At 47.2% G+C, this 16,831-nt stretch overlaps 1 protein-coding gene across 3 annotated transcripts; it reads left to right on the top strand.

The window, feature by feature from the left end:
- Positions 1–4,972: 4,972 nt before the first annotated feature.
- st3gal7 (ST3 beta-galactoside alpha-2,3-sialyltransferase 7) lies at positions 4,973–16,088 on the top strand. Of its 3 annotated transcripts, none has more exons than XM_007905675.2 (8): positions 4,973–5,347; positions 6,287–6,349; positions 8,297–8,341; positions 9,591–9,714; positions 10,840–11,186; positions 11,632–11,818; positions 12,598–12,753; positions 14,758–16,088. In XM_007905675.2, exons 2-8 carry the CDS (start codon positions 6,306–6,308, stop codon positions 14,995–14,997), a joined length of 1,143 nt encoding a protein of 380 aa, XP_007903866.2. In that variant the 5' UTR covers positions 4,973–5,347; positions 6,287–6,305; the 3' UTR covers positions 14,998–16,088.
- The last annotated feature ends 743 nt before the right edge of the window (positions 16,089–16,831 follow it).

The following is a 16,831-nucleotide window of genomic DNA, read 5'->3' as shown; positions in this document are numbered from 1 at the left end:
ACCAAAGCCATGGTCGAAAAGAAAAGTTCAGCAGAGACCTGAAAATGGGAAGGGAGGGAGTGAAACGAAGGGAGTGAGGAAGGCAGTTCCAGAGCCTCGGGGCATAGTGGCTGAAGGCACAGATGCCAAAGGTGGAGCAGAGGACTCGGGGGACAAGGAGGAGGCCAGACCCGGAGGAACGAAGGCAACAGGCACTGTTTTGAGGAGCAAGGAGGTCAGAGAGGTGGGGGGGGGCAGAGGAATGGAGGGATTTGAAGACAAGGGTGAGGATCTGTAACCAACTTCACCAATCTGTGCACTCTACAGGTTCCGGCCTGCTCCATGTCCCCCACCCTGCCTGCTACATTATTGGCGGCCGGGCCTTCAGCCACTATCTGGAACGCCAGCCCGGAGACCCTCTGCCTTGCCCCCTCCCTTGCCTCCTTCAAGGCTCATCTCAAGACCTTTTCAACCATGCCCTCGGTCATCTTCCCTCCTCCACCCCTCTGATCCCAAACCCCAGCTCTCAGTATCCCAGCGCCTTTGGACATCCTCCTGATGTGAAAGGCATTATATAACTAATTTATTGTTATAGTAACAATAGCATAATATGCTGACTAATGTAGAGATTGTGGTATTGATCAGTTGCCTTCTCTGGGAGATTGTCAGCCAGGACACCGGGACAAATCCTTTTTGAATAGTGCCACAGGATCATTAAAGTTCACCTGAGCAGGCACAAATGGGACCTCGATTAAACATCTCGTGCAAAGGACAGCACCTCTGACAATGCAGCATACCCCAGTATTGCAGGCCGGACGGCCTGTCTACATTGTGTTCATATCCAGATTGAATTCAAGATCCTCATCCTCACCGTTAAGGCCATGGCCTCTCCTACTTCTCTGACTTGCTGACTCCCTACCAACCTGCCCGGTCCCTCCATTCATCGGGCTACGGCTGCTCCATGTCTCCTGCCCGACCCGCTGTACCATCGGTGGCCGGGCTTTCAGCCTCTCTGCCCCCACACTCTGGAACTCCATCCCGCAGTCCCTTCGCCTCGCTTCCTCCCTTGTCTCCTTCAAGGCCGGTCTCAAGACCCTCCTCTTCGATCGTGCCTTCAGTCACCCTCCCACCTCTCTGCCTTCCCTCACCCATCCCCCACCCCTCCCCGATGCTCGGGTCCTGACCCCTGACTGTCCAGCGCCTTGGGATGTCCTCCTGACGTGAAAGGCGCTCTCTATAAGGTAATTTTGTTGTATTGTTTAGACATGATCGCAACCAATTTGCATTCTGCATGCAGGACATCTGGACATGTCTGCAATGTTTGTTTAAAGTGACCTGTCGATTATAACTGGCCTCTTAACAATTGTATTCTCAAAAAAACAACTTTTCTTATATTCAACTTGCTTCTTAATGTTCCTGATTCCCTCCCCAATTTTTCTCCTATTTGACAGAAACTAATCCCTAAATAAGACTTGGGTGTTTATTCTGCAGATAGAATCTGACTAACAGCCCTTCGGTATAAGAACTGGTGAAAGTCAACACAAGTCAAAATTAAATGCTCTATATCTGAAGACATGAAGCATTCTTAACAAGAGAGACAAATTAAGTGCACAAATAGATATAAATGGGTATGATATAGTGGCTATTACTGAGACGTGGTTACAGGGAGACCAAAGGTGGGAGCTAAACATTCCGGGGTATTCGACATATAGGAAAGAGCAATGTGGAAAACAAGGTGGGGGGGTTAGAGGGTGGAGGTAAGAAACAACAAGGGGCAGGAAACACTAGTAAGGAGTAGTTTATAGACCCCCAAACAGCAGTTACAGTATTGGGCAGGGTATTAATCAGGAAATTAGAGGAGCGTGTAGCAAGGGAATACACTAATAGCGGGTGATTTCAATCTTCATAGAGACTGGGAAAACCAAAATGGCAAAAGTAAATTAGAGAATGAGTTTATAGAATGCATTAGAGGTAGTTTTCTAGAACAATATGCTGAGGAACCAACCAGGGAGCAGGCGATCCTAGATCTTGTTTTGTGTAATGAAATAGGGCTAATCAGCAATCTGGAAGTTAAGGCTCCTCGAGGGCAGAGTGACCATAACATGATGGAATTTAACATTAAGTTAGTGATATTGTTGAATCCGAAGCAAGGATCTTAAATTTAAACAGAGCCAACTTTGCAGGTATGAGCAAAGCTTTGGCTAAAATAGACTGGGAAATTAGATTTAAAAAACATGATGGTAGACCAGCAATGGCAAACGTTTACACATATAATATATAATTCCCAGCGATCACATATTCCCTTGAAAAATACAAAATACCACGGGGAAAAATGGTTCCACTTTGGCTAACCAGAGAAGTTGGGGAAAGTATAAAGTTAAAAGAAGAGGCCTATAATACTGCCAAAAACAGCAGCAAACCTGAGGATTGGGAGGGCTTTAGAGAACAGCAAAGGAAAACCGAGAAACTGAAGAAAGGGAGAAAATGAAATACAAGGGTAAACTCGCGAGGAACATAAAGACAGATCGTAAGAGTTTTCACAAGTACGTAAAGAGGAAGAGACTATCAAAAGTGCATGTGGGTCCATTGCAGGCGGAGACGGGAGAAATTATAATGGAGAATAAAGAAATGGTAGTCATTAAACAAATATTTTTGCTTCTGTTTTCAGGTTAGAGGACACTGAAAATTTACCGAAAGTAGAGGGGAACCTGGAGGCTAATGTTAGTGAGGAACTTAAAGAAATGAACATCAGTAAAGCAATAGTACTAGAGAAATTGATAGGATTAAAAACCGATAAATCCCCTGCACCTGATGGCCGGCATCCCAGGGTTTATAAAGGGGCGGCTGCAGAGATAGTGGATGCTTTGTTTTTGATCTTCCCAAATTCCCTGGATTCTGGAATGGTTCCCAGTGATTGGAATCGCAAACGTAATGCTGATATTTAAGAAGGTGGGAGACAAAAAATGGGGAACTGTAGACCAGTCAGTCTGACATCGGTGGTAGGGAAAATTCTCGAGTCCTTAATTAGGGACGTCGTCGTGGGATACTTAGAAAATCACAACATGATTAGGCAGCGTCAACATGGCTTTACGAAAGGGAAATCATGTTTAACAAATCTTATAGAGATTTTTGAGGATGTAACTAGCAGGTTAGATGGGGGAAACCAGTAGGTGTGGTGTATTTGGATTTCCGGAAGGCATTCGACAAAGTGCCACATAAAAGGCTGTTGCATAAGATTAGAGCCGGTGGAATTAAAGATAATATATTAGCATGGATTGGAGAGTGGCTAACAGGAAGAAAACAGAGTAGGGATAAACTGGTCCAGCTTGGCGGGATGTGACTAATGGAGTGCCACAAGGATCAGTGCTTGGACCTCAATTATTTACAGTCTATATCAATGATTTAGATGAGGAAATCGAACTTAACATATCTAAATTCACGGATGATACAAAGATAGGTGGGAGCGTGAGCTGTGAGGATGACACACGAAGAATGCAAAGGGAAATAGACAGGCTAGGGCAAGAGTGGGCAAGAAGGGGCAGATGGAGTATAACATGGGGAAGTGTGACGTTATTCACCTAGGTAGTAAAAATAGAAAAGCGGATTATTTTCTAGAGGGAGAGAGACTGGGTAGTGTTAGTGTTCAGAGGGATTTGGGATCCTTGTACACCAGTCACAAAAAGTTAGTATGCAGATACAGCAAGCAACTAGGAAGGCTAATGCCATGTTGGCGTTCGTTGCAAAAGGGTTAGAGTACAAGAGTAGGGAAGTCTTGCTGCAGTTGTATAAGGCCTTGGAGAGACCGCACCTAGAATATTGTGTGCAGTTTTGTCTCCTTATTTAAGAAAGGACATCCTCTTCTTAGAGAGAGTGCAGCGTAGATTCACTAGGTTGGTTCCTGGGATGAGGGGGTTGGCCTATGAGATTAGGTTGAGTAAACTTGGCCTATGTTCTCCAGAATATAGAAGAATTAGAGGTGATCTTGTAGAAACCTATAAGATTCTTAAGGGTCTTGACAGGGTAGATGCCATGAGACTGTTTCCCCGGTTGGAGAATCTAAAACTAGAGGTCATAGTCTCAAGATTAAGGGTCAGCCTTTTTGAACTGAATTGAAACATTTCTTCACTCAGAGGGTTGTGAATTTGTGGAATTCTCTACCCCAGAGGCTGTGGATGCTCAGTCCTTGAACATATTCAAGACTGAGGTTGATAGATATCTAAAGGGATAGAGGGATTAAGAGATATGGGGATAGGGCGGGTAAATGGAGTTAGGTTAGAAGATCAGCCATAATCATATTAAATGTCGGGGCAGGCTCGAGGGGCTGAATGGCCTACTCCTGCTCCTACCTCTTATGGTAATGGAAGCTGGTAAACGCCTCACACAAATAATACAGGTGTGTGCACCTCAGATCAATATGTTGTCGGTTTACATTTGAAAAGAGGCAGCAAAAAGCTTTATACACCATTTTTAGAGGAGATTAAATAGGTGGGTGCAACCAACAGATAAAATCCCATCACCTGCTCTTTTCTCCACATCTCTCAACATTATATTTCCTCAGGTATTTACTCCATTCTCTCCGAAATGCTGTAAAAATTACTATAGAATCATAGAATATTAACACAAAGAAGGAGGCCATTCAGTCCTTCGTGCCTGTGATGGCTCCTTGAAACAATTACCAACTAGTCCCACTCCTCCACTCTTACCCCATAGAACCTGCAAATGTTTCTGTTTTAAGTACTGTACTTTCTAATTCCCTTTTGAAAGCTACTATTGAATCTGCTTCCACCAGCCTTTCGGGCAATTTATTCCAGACTGTAACAAAGGTTCTAACAACTTTCTGTGTCCAAGTGTATGTGTGTGTGAAGTTTTAATGTTTGGGCATTTCTGGAGGACTGGAGGAAAGAAAGAATATTTGACTGTTGGTCAAAGTTCACTTGGCTTCAATCCAAGCTGTGAATGATTAAACAAATACACAGAGGGTTTCGTCACTGCAGTTCACCTGTGTTCTCATCAGGCTGCTGAGCGCCAGCAGTGACATGTTTGTCAGTGCTTTTTCTGTGCTGATAAAGCAGGAGGGTAGCATGGACACCAGCTGCTGCAGGTAAAGGCAGGTTTATTGTGAGCCAGACACAGCCGGTGAGCCTAACATTACACGATGAACAGGATGGGACTAGCACCGAACCTAAATTACTCCCACATTCAGCAATGAGAAGTGGATTGGGGGCCGATGGGAAAGTGAGGCCGAACAGTAAAGACAATACCTGATCCATCTCACCTTGTGGAAGACTGAAGCAAACGGAAATCCATGTGAGCAGGTGCTGGGAGACATTGCGGTGATTAATTGGGAGTCCGACAGCCTGTCCAGGCAGTGAGTAAGTAAGCCTCACACACCTTTGACCAGTGAGGATTGCCCGAGCTTGTGGTTTTGCTCAGGGGAAGTTACATTTTCTGTTTACGAAAGAGAAATGTCGGTGCCAGGGAAATATTTATTTTATAGCATCCACACTCACAGGTCAATTACACCACTAGTTAGAGACACAGTAAAACTCCCTCTACACTGTGTGTCCACACTTCCAGGTCAGGGTTAGAGACACAGTAAAGCTCCTCTACACTGTGTGTCCACACTCCCAGGTCAGGGTTAGAGACACAGTAACGCTCCTCTACACTGTGTGTCCACACTCCCGGGTCAGGGTTAGAGACACAGTAACGCTCCCTCTACACTGTGCGTCCACACTCCCAGGTCAGGGTTACAGACGCAGTAACGCTCCTCTACACTGTGTGTCCACACTCCCAGGTCAGGGTTAGAGACACAGTAACGCTCCCTCTACACTGTGTGTCCACACTCCCAGGTCAGGGTTAGAGACACAGTAACGCTCCCTCTACATTGTGTGTCCACACTCCCAGGTCAGGGTTAGAGACACAGTAAAGATCCTCTACACTGTGTGTCCACACTCCCAGGTCAGGGTTAGAGACACAGTAACGCTCCCTCTACATTGTGTGTCCACACTCCCAGGTCAGGGTTAGAGACACAGTAAAGATCCCTCTACACTGTGCGTCCACATTACATGGGTGGTGGGGGGAGGGGGAGCTTACTTTGAATTCAAACCAAGGGGAAGCATATAGAGATCAGAAAGGTGGGGGGTGGGAGATTGTGCAGAGAGGGGAAAGATAGAATTTGTTCAAAAAACGTTACCAATGTCAGAATCAATGATAATATCATTCTTGGTTTGCCGTCGCTGAGAGTCACTGTGAAGCAGTTCTGTAAAGGGTCAGCGTTGTCTGATCTGATCATGCCCTTGGTTTTCAGGCTCTGTGGAAACAACAGGATGTGTGTGTTGATCAGTTGTCTCAAGGCCTGGGTCACTCACCGGTGAGTACGGAAACATTCATCTCTGAGGGTTTCTGTCTCCAGACTCCCCCACAAGTAAACCCACAATTCAACTTTAAGATAAGCAACAGCGACAGCACGGTTTAGGGACACAGTAAAGCTCCATCTACACTGTGTGTCCACACTCCCAGGTCAGGGTTAGAGACACAGTAAAGCTCCATCTACACTGTGTGTCCACACTCCCAGGTCAGGGTTAGAGACACAGTAAAGCTCCTCTACACTGTGTGTCCACACTCCCAGGTCAGGGTTAGAGACACAGTAACGCTCCTCTACACTGTGTGTCCACACTCCCAGGTCAGGGTTAGAGACACAGTAACGCTCCTCTACACTGTGCGTCCGTCCACACTCCCAGGTCAGGGTTACAGACGCAGTAACGCTCCTCTACACTGTGTGTCCACACTCCCAGGTCAGGGTTAGAGACACAGTAACGCTCCTCTACACTGTGTGTCCACACTCCCAGGTCAGGGTTAGAGACACAGTAAAGCTCCTCTACACTGTGTGTCCACACTCCCAGGTCAGGGTTAGAGACACAGTAAAGCTCCTCTACACTGTGTGTCCACACTCCCAGGTCAGGGTTAGAGACACAGTAACGCTCCTCTACACTGTGTGTCCACACTCCCAGGTCAGGGTTAGAGACACAGTAAAGCTCCTCTACACTGTGTGTCCACACTCCCAGGTCAGGGTTAGAGACACAGTAACGCTCCTCTACACTGTGTGTCCACACTCCCAGGTCAGGGTTAGAGACACAGTAAAGCTCCCTCTACACTGTGTGTCCACACTCCCAGGTCAGGGTTAGAGACACAGTAAAGCTCCCTCTACACTGTGTGTCCACACTCCCAGGTCAGGGTTAGAGACACAGTAAAGCTCCCACTGCACTCCCAGATCAGTGACAGTGATATCTACATTACATGGGTATGTGGAGTCCTGTAGCTCAGTGGTTAGAGCACTCGCCTTGCAAGCGAGACACCTGGGTTCAATTCCAGGCAGAGGGCGAAACCTTGGGCAAGTTTCCTTACTCCACACACCTTATAATAATCCCCCCCCAAAACAATAATAAATCGGTCATCTTCAATCCACGACTGTTTGCGGGACGCGGCTGTGTGCAATTGGCTGCCGCATTTCTCCTACAAATATACAGTCAATTCACTTTACAGCATATTCTGTGAAGCTCTTTGAGACGTCGGGAAGATGTGAGAAGCGCTATATCAAATGCAAGGATTATTATTATTATTATCTAACTAATTCCCTTTCAACAGCTATTATCTACTTCAGCCAATGGGGGCTTCCATATCCCTTTGTAATAAACCTACGAATCCAATGAGAATTAATGAAGTCATTGATAAACCCAGGGAGACCATTTTGCAACAAGCGTACAGTCAGAGGAAATTAGATATCACTGAAGATGTCATTGTTTAAAATGAGTGTGTCATACTGTTTATCCTGACCACTTGTGCTTCATCATGAAGACCATAAATTGATGCCCTCCAGCTATTGTTTAAAACAATATAAATAGTTTCTACCTAATTAATTTTCCAGTGGGTATGGAGACATTTTAATGAGATAAGTTGTTCCCTGATTCATTTCAATCTCTCTCTCACTTCTTCCCCCTTCCCTCCCCCCACCCACCACCCCAAAGAATCACTCTTGGTGAGGACATGGAGGGGGGGGGGAGGGGGGCGGCATGTTTAGAACTGTACTCAAGGATTAAGAGGTCATCAGATGGGTGGGGGGGTGGGGGGAGTGGAGGACAGAATTTCTTCAGTAAGATTTAGCAATGTTAGTGTCATTAACGGTGTAGACAATAGGACACAAATGTACATTTCTATAGTGCCTTTCACGTCACGAGGGTGAAATCAACTGATCATTTTTGCCGCTCGCTGCAGTGACTGACGCAGAGTTGATTGTCTGATCGCTCCCCTTGGTTTTCAGGCTCTCTAGAAACAATGAGATGTGGCTGCGGATAATATGTAGGAGGTGAGTACAGAGACATTCCTCTCTGTGGGTCCGTTCTACAGACACCTACGTTAGGGCCCAGAGGACCATTAGAACAGAAGGGAGGGGAGATTTAACAGAAGTGTTCAAAATGAGGAGAGGTTTTGATAGAGTAGCCAGGGAGAACCTGGCAGGTGGGTCGGTAACCAAAGGACACAGATTTAAGATAATTGGCAAAAGAACCAACAATAACTTACATTTATATAGCAAGACACTGCACATATGTGAAGGTGACATTGCTTTGGTAACAAGAGAGCTTGGTTAGGTAAACACACATTGCTTCATCTGTCAGAAAGGTCACCTCCCTGAGTGCTCTCACAGCCCAGGGCCCTGGTTAGCTATTGGCAATACAGTGCCTTGGGGCGTCCTTTTGACATGAAAGGCTAAACAAATGTAATCTTGTTGTTGTTGTTGACAGCAACAAGTCAGGCAGTTAGAGGCACGACACACTCTACAGAGGGGTTTCTCTCCATTCCTTTTCACTATCCATAGCGCTCTGGGACATTACCCCACGTGAAAGGTGCTATTTAAATGCAAGGTCTTAGTGTTGTTGAGGGTCGGACCCACGCACACTCAGATGTGAGTGAGGACAGGTATTTTCAACCTTGGGGCACATCAGATCCAAGGCCCAATCCTGTCCTCACCCAAGGTCTGAACACAAGCACCTTCCAGCACTGGTGTGGGGATCTGGACAGTGATCAGAACAGAGATTCACAGCTGATTTTGTTTTCTCTTCTCTAACTCACTGGAGGATAGCGAGGCTGAGGCACGCATCAGTCCCGAACCCTGAGATCAGCTCAGTTACAAGTAAGAGTCCTGCAGCTCAGTGGTTAGAGCACTCGCCTCGCAAGTGAAAGGACCTGGGGTTCATTCCCAGGCAGGGCGGAACCTTAGGCAAGAGTCCTTAGTCCACATGCCTCTGCTTACTTAGCAGTAAGTAGGAACTTGGGCGTTAGTTAATTGGAGGATTGCTTTTCCGGGGGTAATAATCTCTTCAAAACAAAATAATAATTTGGTCACTCAATCCATTACTGTTTGTGGGACACCGCGTGCACAATTGTTTCGCGTATATCCCGTGAAGCGCTTTGAGATGTCTCAAAGATGTGATAAGGTGCCGTATCAAATGCAAGTATTATTAGATTATTATTTACCGGCTGGGCCATTGCGGAGTGCAAGGAGTTCTATCGCTCTTCACACGTTTCCTCCTGACGACCCTTCTTGGTTCTTCCAGGCCACATACCCGGATGATATCCCTGATGCTCCTCAGCTTCTGTTACATGATCATGCTCCTTCCTTCCTACTACCACAAAGCAGATACCTTGAAGTCCTATACCATGGCGCCCAGCAGGATTGCGGTAGGAACATGGGCTGTACTCTTTCATTCAGCTACTATTTGTATAATGTTCAAGCCAGGGCTAAGAGATGGGTGTTGTAACTGTGTAGTCCTGTAGCTTAGAGGTTATAGCAAGCGAGAGGACCCGGGTTTGATTCCCGGGCAGGGCCAAACGGTAGTCAAGATTCCATACTCCACACGCCTGTTTACCCAGCGGTAAATAGGAACCCGGTTGTTAGTCGATTGGCGGACCGCTTTTCCGGGGATAATAATCCCTTCACCAAAAAAAAAATTTGGTCACTCAATCCATGACTGTTTATGCTGTCGTGTTTCGCCCACAAAATACACAGTCAATTCACTTTACAGTACATTGTGTGAAGCGCTTTGAGACGTCTCGAAGACGTGATAAGGTTCTGCATCAAATGTAAAAATTATTATTATAAAGTGTGGAAGCATCTGGCTCTGGAGTTAGGTGCCAAATACTGAAACATTCACTCCCACGCACACCCTGCCAGCTCAGTCTGGATGTTGGTGGTGTCTCTATGGCGGCAGTGAGTGATTCCAGGCCTGACAAAGGCTGGGAAATGCTTCAAAGCCACACTGCTGGAGTTTGCTCACCCAAGCCTTAATCCAACAGCAGCTCGTACAATATGCAGTTGATATCACATCTATATTGTTGTATTGTCTCAAGTCATTTCTTAGAATTTACTGAGATAATAGCATTGCATCAGTCAGGGTTTAACCCACGTTGGGATTTTGAGCTCACAGTCCAGGCTGACACTTGGTACAGTGCTGGGAGAAGAGCAACATTGTCAGGGTCGGACCAGTCACTGGGGCAGGGAATCCTCCCACTCAGCTCTCGTTAACCCTGCGAGCCAAAGCCCTAACTGGTTGGGTGGTCCTAGCTGGACAAGCGGCTGGAAAGCTGGCCAGATAGTGATATCAATGGCAAGCTATGTGTGGTTTTAGCTGGTTAGACTCCAGCAGTGATCCCAACACACACTCTGAGACAAATTTGCCTACAAGTCATTACACTTGGTACAATTGCATGTTTTGAGACATTTTGATTCTACATCAAATGCAAGGAGTGTGTGCGTGCGTGTGAGACAGAGAGAAACTGGAGTGAAATGTTCTGTGTTCTTTCCAGAGGCTCCATAACCAAACAGCGCAGATACTAGCACAGCGTTGCAGGCCAAACTCAAGCCAAGTGAAGCTCTATGCCCGGTACCCCACCAAGCGCCTGATGCAGGTGCCTGTGTTTGTGGAGGAGAGGGGGCTTCCTGGGTCCCAGGACACACTGCCCTACAAGCCACCGTATGGGTTTCAGGGGTGTGAGGAGCAACTGCAAGAGATCCTGAGCATGTTGCCGGAAACTGGCCTTCCGGAGAGGTTGGGGCCAGTGGGATGCAGGAGGTGCGTTGTGGTGGGCAACGGAGGCATCCTGATCGGGAGCAAGCTCGGGCCTTACATTGATCAGCACCACATTGTTATCAGGTGACGAACCCACACTGACTCCCTATCGCTGAACGGATCAAATTCAAGATCCTCACACGTGTTCAAATCCCTTCACTCTCTGGCACCTCCCTCCCTCTCCGACCTCCTCACTCCCCAATCCACCACCTGGTGCCTCCACTCGACTGGCCCCGGCCTCCTGCTGGTCCCTCGCACCCTCTGCGCCAGCATTGGAGGTCGCACTTTCAGCCACTACGCCACCAAACTCTGGAACACTCTCCCTCAATCCCTCCATCTTGCCCCCTCTCTCCACTTTTTCCAAGTCCCACATGAAAGCCTTCCTCTTTGACTGTGCTTATGGCCACCTCCCCCACCGCTCCGGTTCGGAGTCAGGCTCTGCCACTGCTAAGCGCTCTGAGACACTACCCTGCGTGGAAGGCGCTATATAATTGCATGCTATTGTTAAGTTGTCCTCTCTCTCCATCAGGATGAACAACGGGCCTGTGGTGGGTTACGAGCAGGATGTGGGCTCAAAGACCACCTTGCGGATCACTTACCCGGAGGGGGCTTCAAAGACTCCCATAGACTATGATCCTAAATCACTATTCGTGGCAGTGATTTATAAGAGCGCAGACTTTGCTTGGCTCAAAGCGGTGGTCAGTAAGAAGCCAATGGTGAGAAATCTGATAATTCGATTTGGATGGTTAGGATGATTTAGAGACACAAATCATTTCTTCACACAGGGCGGTGAGAATGTAGAATGCACTGCCTCATAAGCTTGTAGAAGGAATTGGGATATTTAAAATAAAGGTATTATAGTGCAGAGTCCTTTAGCCCAGTAGTTAGAGCAGTTGCCTCACAAGTGAGAGGACCTGGGTTCAATTCTGGGCAGGGCGAAACCTTAGGCAAGTTTCCTTACTCTACACACCTGTTTACCCCACAGTAAGTTGGAACCTGGTTGTTAGTCAATTGGCGGATCGCTTTTCCGGGGATAATAATCCCTTCAAAAACAATAATTATTTGTTCCCTCACTCCACAACTGTTTGTGGGACGCTGCTGTGCACACTTGGCTGCTCCTTTCTGCCTGCAAAATATACAGTCAATTCACTTTACAGTATATTGAGACATCTCAAGGATGTGATGAGGTGCTATATCAAATTCAATAATTATTATTATTACGGGGTAAGGAGAAGAGGCAGGGAAATGGAATTACGAGACCTGACAATTGGTGGAACTGTCTCAATGCGCTGAAAGGCCTCTTCCTGTTCCTGTCTTCTCCAAATGATGATATTGCTGACACTGCACTCCTCGTGAGTGTGTTGGATCATTAACCCTGGATGAGAAGCTTATGTTCTTGTGTGGGCCTTAAACCTTCTAACCAGAGGCCAGACACGAGCCAGGCTACACAGGGAATCACTGCCTGTCATCAACACAGTTCCTTGTTTTCCTTTAGACCTTTGCGGAGAAGTTGTGGTTTTGGCAATCTGTGGTGGAGTCCATCCCCCTGAAGGTGGAGAATTTCCGGATTTTTAACTTGGATATCATTCGGGAAACAGCACTCAACTTCCTGAGCTACCCAGATCCCCACAGCAGCCAATGGAAATGGATGGTAATGTACAACCCTTCAACTGAGGGTCAGAGGGATGGGATTGGAGCCCAGGTTACAAGTTCCTAACCTCTCTGGGGGAACTCACAGGAATATAGGAGTTTACCCTCTCACTCTACCCTCTCCTATTTCTACTCAAGGATCTACAACAACTTGCATTTATACAGCACCCCCACACAGGGTAGCATCCCAGAGGCTATCCATCTCTTGCTTCCTCGCTTTCTGTCCCACATCATGCCCAAAGCCTTATCACTTGTGTAGCTCGAGGGTATAGATTTAAACAACAACAACAAGATTCCATTTATAAAGCGCCTTTCACGTCAGGAGGACGTCCCAAGGCGCTGTACAGTTGGGTCATGACCCGAGCAGGGGGGAAATGGTCAGGGTGAGGGAAGGGAGGGAGCAAGGAGGGGGGAAATGGTCAGGGTGAGGGGAGGGAAGGGAGGGAGCGAGGAGGGGGAAGAGAGTCGAGAGGGGAGCTGAAGGCACGGTCAAAGAGAAAGGTTTTGAGACCGACCTTGAAGGAGGAAAGGGAGGAAGCGGCGAAGGCACTGGGGGATGGAGTTCCAGAGCCTGGGGGCTGAGAGGCTGAAGGCCCGACCACCGATGGTAGGGCGGTTGGGGCGGGGGACGTGGAGCAGACCGGAGCCAGAGGAACGGAGGGTACGGGCAGGTAGGTAGGGGGATAGTAGGTTGGAGAGGTAGGAAGGAGCAAGGCCGTGAATGGCCTTGTAGGTGAGGATGAGGATCTTGAAATCAATCCTCTGGGGGATGGGGAGCCAGTGGAGGCGAGCGAGGGTGGGAGTGATGTGATCGCGGTGTCTGGTGCGGGACAGTACACGAGCTGCAGAGTTCTGAATGACCTGCAGCTTGTGGAGGGAGGTGGCGGGAAGGCCGGCGAGGAGAGAGTTCCCATAGTCCAGCCTTGAGGTGACAAAGGCGTGGACCAGGGTTTCAGCAGCGTGAGGGGTGAGGTAGTGCCGTAGTCTGGCGATGTTTAAAGTAATTAAATAATTAAAGTAATTATTGAAAGAGCAAAGGGTGAGGTTATGCTGCCTCAGCTCGAAAGAGGACATCCACCCACCTCTCGTCCCATCGGCCTCCGCACTGACATGTACAACCTCACAAGAGGCAGTGCGGAGAGCAATGGGAGGGCAGCACCTAATCCCCTACCCCCTGGTTGCATGCATAGTACGAACCTCCCTCAAACTGATCTGGTTTGGGACCCCAGATCCTTTCCACCAGCCTTTCTCAGCACAGAGCCGGGTTGACTTGAATATAGAGTACTGCTGATTGCTTTTTATCAGCTGAGGCATCAGAAGCATTCCATGTGACTATGCAAGCGACGGGGATATAACATGTGAAGGAACAATGGAAAATTCCCAGCCTAGATTACAGGGTCCTGGCCAGGGTGCTCACTCTCTGGTAGCTAATGCAAGTTTGGAAGAAACAGTTATTACAGATCAGAACTGGCAGCTGTGTGGTAACCGCTCACAGCTCATGCCTCCTGATCTAGGATTGTCTGAAGTTGAGAGCAGGGTAAGCAGTCACAGAAGGCAATGGTGATCTTGGCAGCAGTTACTAAATGTGTCACAAGAACTATGTCTGCAAAACAGCTGCTGAATTTACCTGGAGAAAGTCACTACACCTAATGGGTGGTCCTAGCTGGACTAGCAGTGGGAAAGCTTGCCAAACACTGCTCTCAACGGCAAGCTGTGTGGTTTTAGCTTGTTAGACTCCAGTAGTTACCCCAACACACACATTCTGGGGTCCCCAAGCCTTGACTCTTGCCAACCTGCTATTAATACTGTCCGGAATTAGGTAAGCAGGATGCGTCCTTCCAGGGAGAGAATGTGCATTCCATTCCAATAAATCACGCAGCTGATCCCCCAAAAACACCCAATGGTAATTGCATGTGAAATGCTGTGATATCAGCCACTGTAGAAAATGGAAGTTCTTTCCTGAACTAAAATGAAAAGTGATGAGAATCTGTCCATTTGTCCCCAGAAACACCCGACGTTGGGTGTGACGTCCATCATCACAGCGCTGCACCTGTGTGACGAGGTAAACATGGCTGGGTTTGGCTATGACATGAACCAGCTGCACCTTCCCATGCACTACTACGAGACGGTGAGCATGGCCGCCATGAATGCTCAGGCCATGCACGACATCAGTCTGGAGAAGCTCTTCCTGCTGTCCCTGGTTACCTCTGGAGTGGTGAACGATCTGACCGGCGGAATCAACTGACAGGACCTCCTGACCATCTGCTCCTAATCTCACCAGTGTTATGAAAGGGCAGGAAGGACAGGGACAATCGCCTTCTCAGGTCCATTGCGTCACCAATGAATGAAGGCAGGGTGCGGCAATTCCCTCGCACCTGCCCATTTGTATCTTATACCAAAGCAGCTAACAACATTGCTCCTTCCTCCTGCCATGTTTGTTAGTAATTTGATCAAGCCAGGACACAAGAGAGAGAGAGAGTAGAGCAGAGCTCGTTCCTGTAAAATGATGTCTTTCCAGCGGGTGCACCTGGCTCCACACACGCCCCTCACGGTTTGAGATGGATGGAATCAGGGAGGGCCGGTGGATTCAGACTGAGACTACAATGGGAGCTCAGACTGTGTATTGAGCAACTCTCACAATATAATCAGATGGTTATAAGCAGCGTTTGTTCTCTGCCTTTTCTTGAATACAAAGGGAACCCAAAGTCTCCTCAGGAGTATTAAAGCAATTTACCGCTAATCAAATCCCTGCTAGAAGGCGGCTTGGCTCTCGCCTCTAGATCAGAAGGTTGCAACTTCAAGCTCCACGTCGGGAGTTGAACTCAGTCTGGAGCTGACACAGCAGCACAGCAGTTGGGAAAGCACTGCATCATCAGAGAAACCATCCTTTGAATAGGCCAAAACCCTGTCTTGCTGTTCAGGTGGATATTAAAGATCTAATGGAATAAGAGCAAGGTTTTATACCAGGCAACAATCCTCAGGCTGGGGCATAGCCTTGGGAACCAAAGCTAAATGTATTTATCTTTCCTGCTTATTTGGTCCATTTGAGTTATTTTTAAATCATTTATAATTAAACCAAAAGAAATAAGAGGCAGCAGCACATCACAAGGCCGAGGATCACACGGGCTCCAAAATCAGTGACGCACTGATCAAGTTTAAAAACTATAATTTCATTTTGCTGTAAAATTAAATTATTCTTAAATATGATGGGAGTTTCTGTGACTCCACTTTGGCAGAATGTTTCCTCTAATTGTAAGAGCACTAGCCTCACAGGCGAGTCAACTCAAGTTTGATTCCTGGCAGGGTGAATCGTTGGGCAAGTTTCTTTACTCCACACGCCTCTGTTTATCCAGTAGGAAGTAGGAACCTGGTTGTTAGTCGATTGGCGAATCACTTTTCCGGGTGTAATAATCCCTTCAAAAATAAATAATAATTTGGTCAATCAAAGACTGTCTGTGGGACGCTGCTGTGTGCAATTGGCTGCGTGTTTCACCCACAAAATATAGTCAATTAATTCACTTTACAGTATATTCTGTGAAGCGCTTTGAGACGTTTCAAAGACGCAATAAAGCGCTATAACAAATACAAGGATTATTATTAATTTCAGCATTACAGCAGAGAAAGAAGATGGAGGAGATAAACATTTTTATACAAAGCACAACAGTGAGTGATGACATTCCTACTGGATCTCACAATTCTGAAGCTGGGAATTTGTTCAAAGATTATACTCAAGGACTCAAAGTGTAGAAAGGTGGTTACACTACCCCACATGTCTTTTGGAGCTACAAGACTAGTGCTGGTCTAGTACAAAGCTTCACCATTTTAATGGTGACACCTAATGGTGAAGTATCAATACTGTATTACCAACTCATCACAAGTGCAGGCTGTCCAGTCGCTGGACCTTTTTATGGGGTCCAACGCAAAATTCAACCAGCTGTCCACCCGACCAGATGGCCACACCAAACCCACATTACAATTGGTAATGTATTGGCAGGCTGGCAGGCCACACATGTGGGCACGTGTCATTGAATTCCCATTGTTCTGGTACTCTTCCTCAACCATGTGCTGCACAAAATCAA

This window comes from Callorhinchus milii, unplaced genomic scaffold (genome assembly GCF_018977255.1).
Source record: "Callorhinchus milii isolate IMCB2004 unplaced genomic scaffold, IMCB_Cmil_1.0 Scaffold7, whole genome shotgun sequence".
In the NCBI taxonomy this organism is placed as follows: domain Eukaryota; kingdom Metazoa; phylum Chordata; class Chondrichthyes; order Chimaeriformes; family Callorhinchidae; genus Callorhinchus; species Callorhinchus milii.
This window is presented reverse-complemented; position numbering and strand designations above follow the sequence as displayed.

Excerpts from the sequence above, each read along its gene's own strand:
- st3gal7 (XM_007905675.2), top strand. The coding sequence starts at position 6,306 with ATGTGTGTGTTGATCAGTTGTCTCAAGGCCTGGGTCACTCACCG. Across the intron at positions 11,187-11,631 it reads CAGCACCACATTGTTATCAG|GATGAACAACGGGCCTGTGG; the intron begins GTGACGAACCCA and ends TCTCTCCATCAG. Across the intron at positions 11,819-12,597 it reads TGGTCAGTAAGAAGCCAATG|ACCTTTGCGGAGAAGTTGTG; the intron begins GTGAGAAATCTG and ends GTTTTCCTTTAG.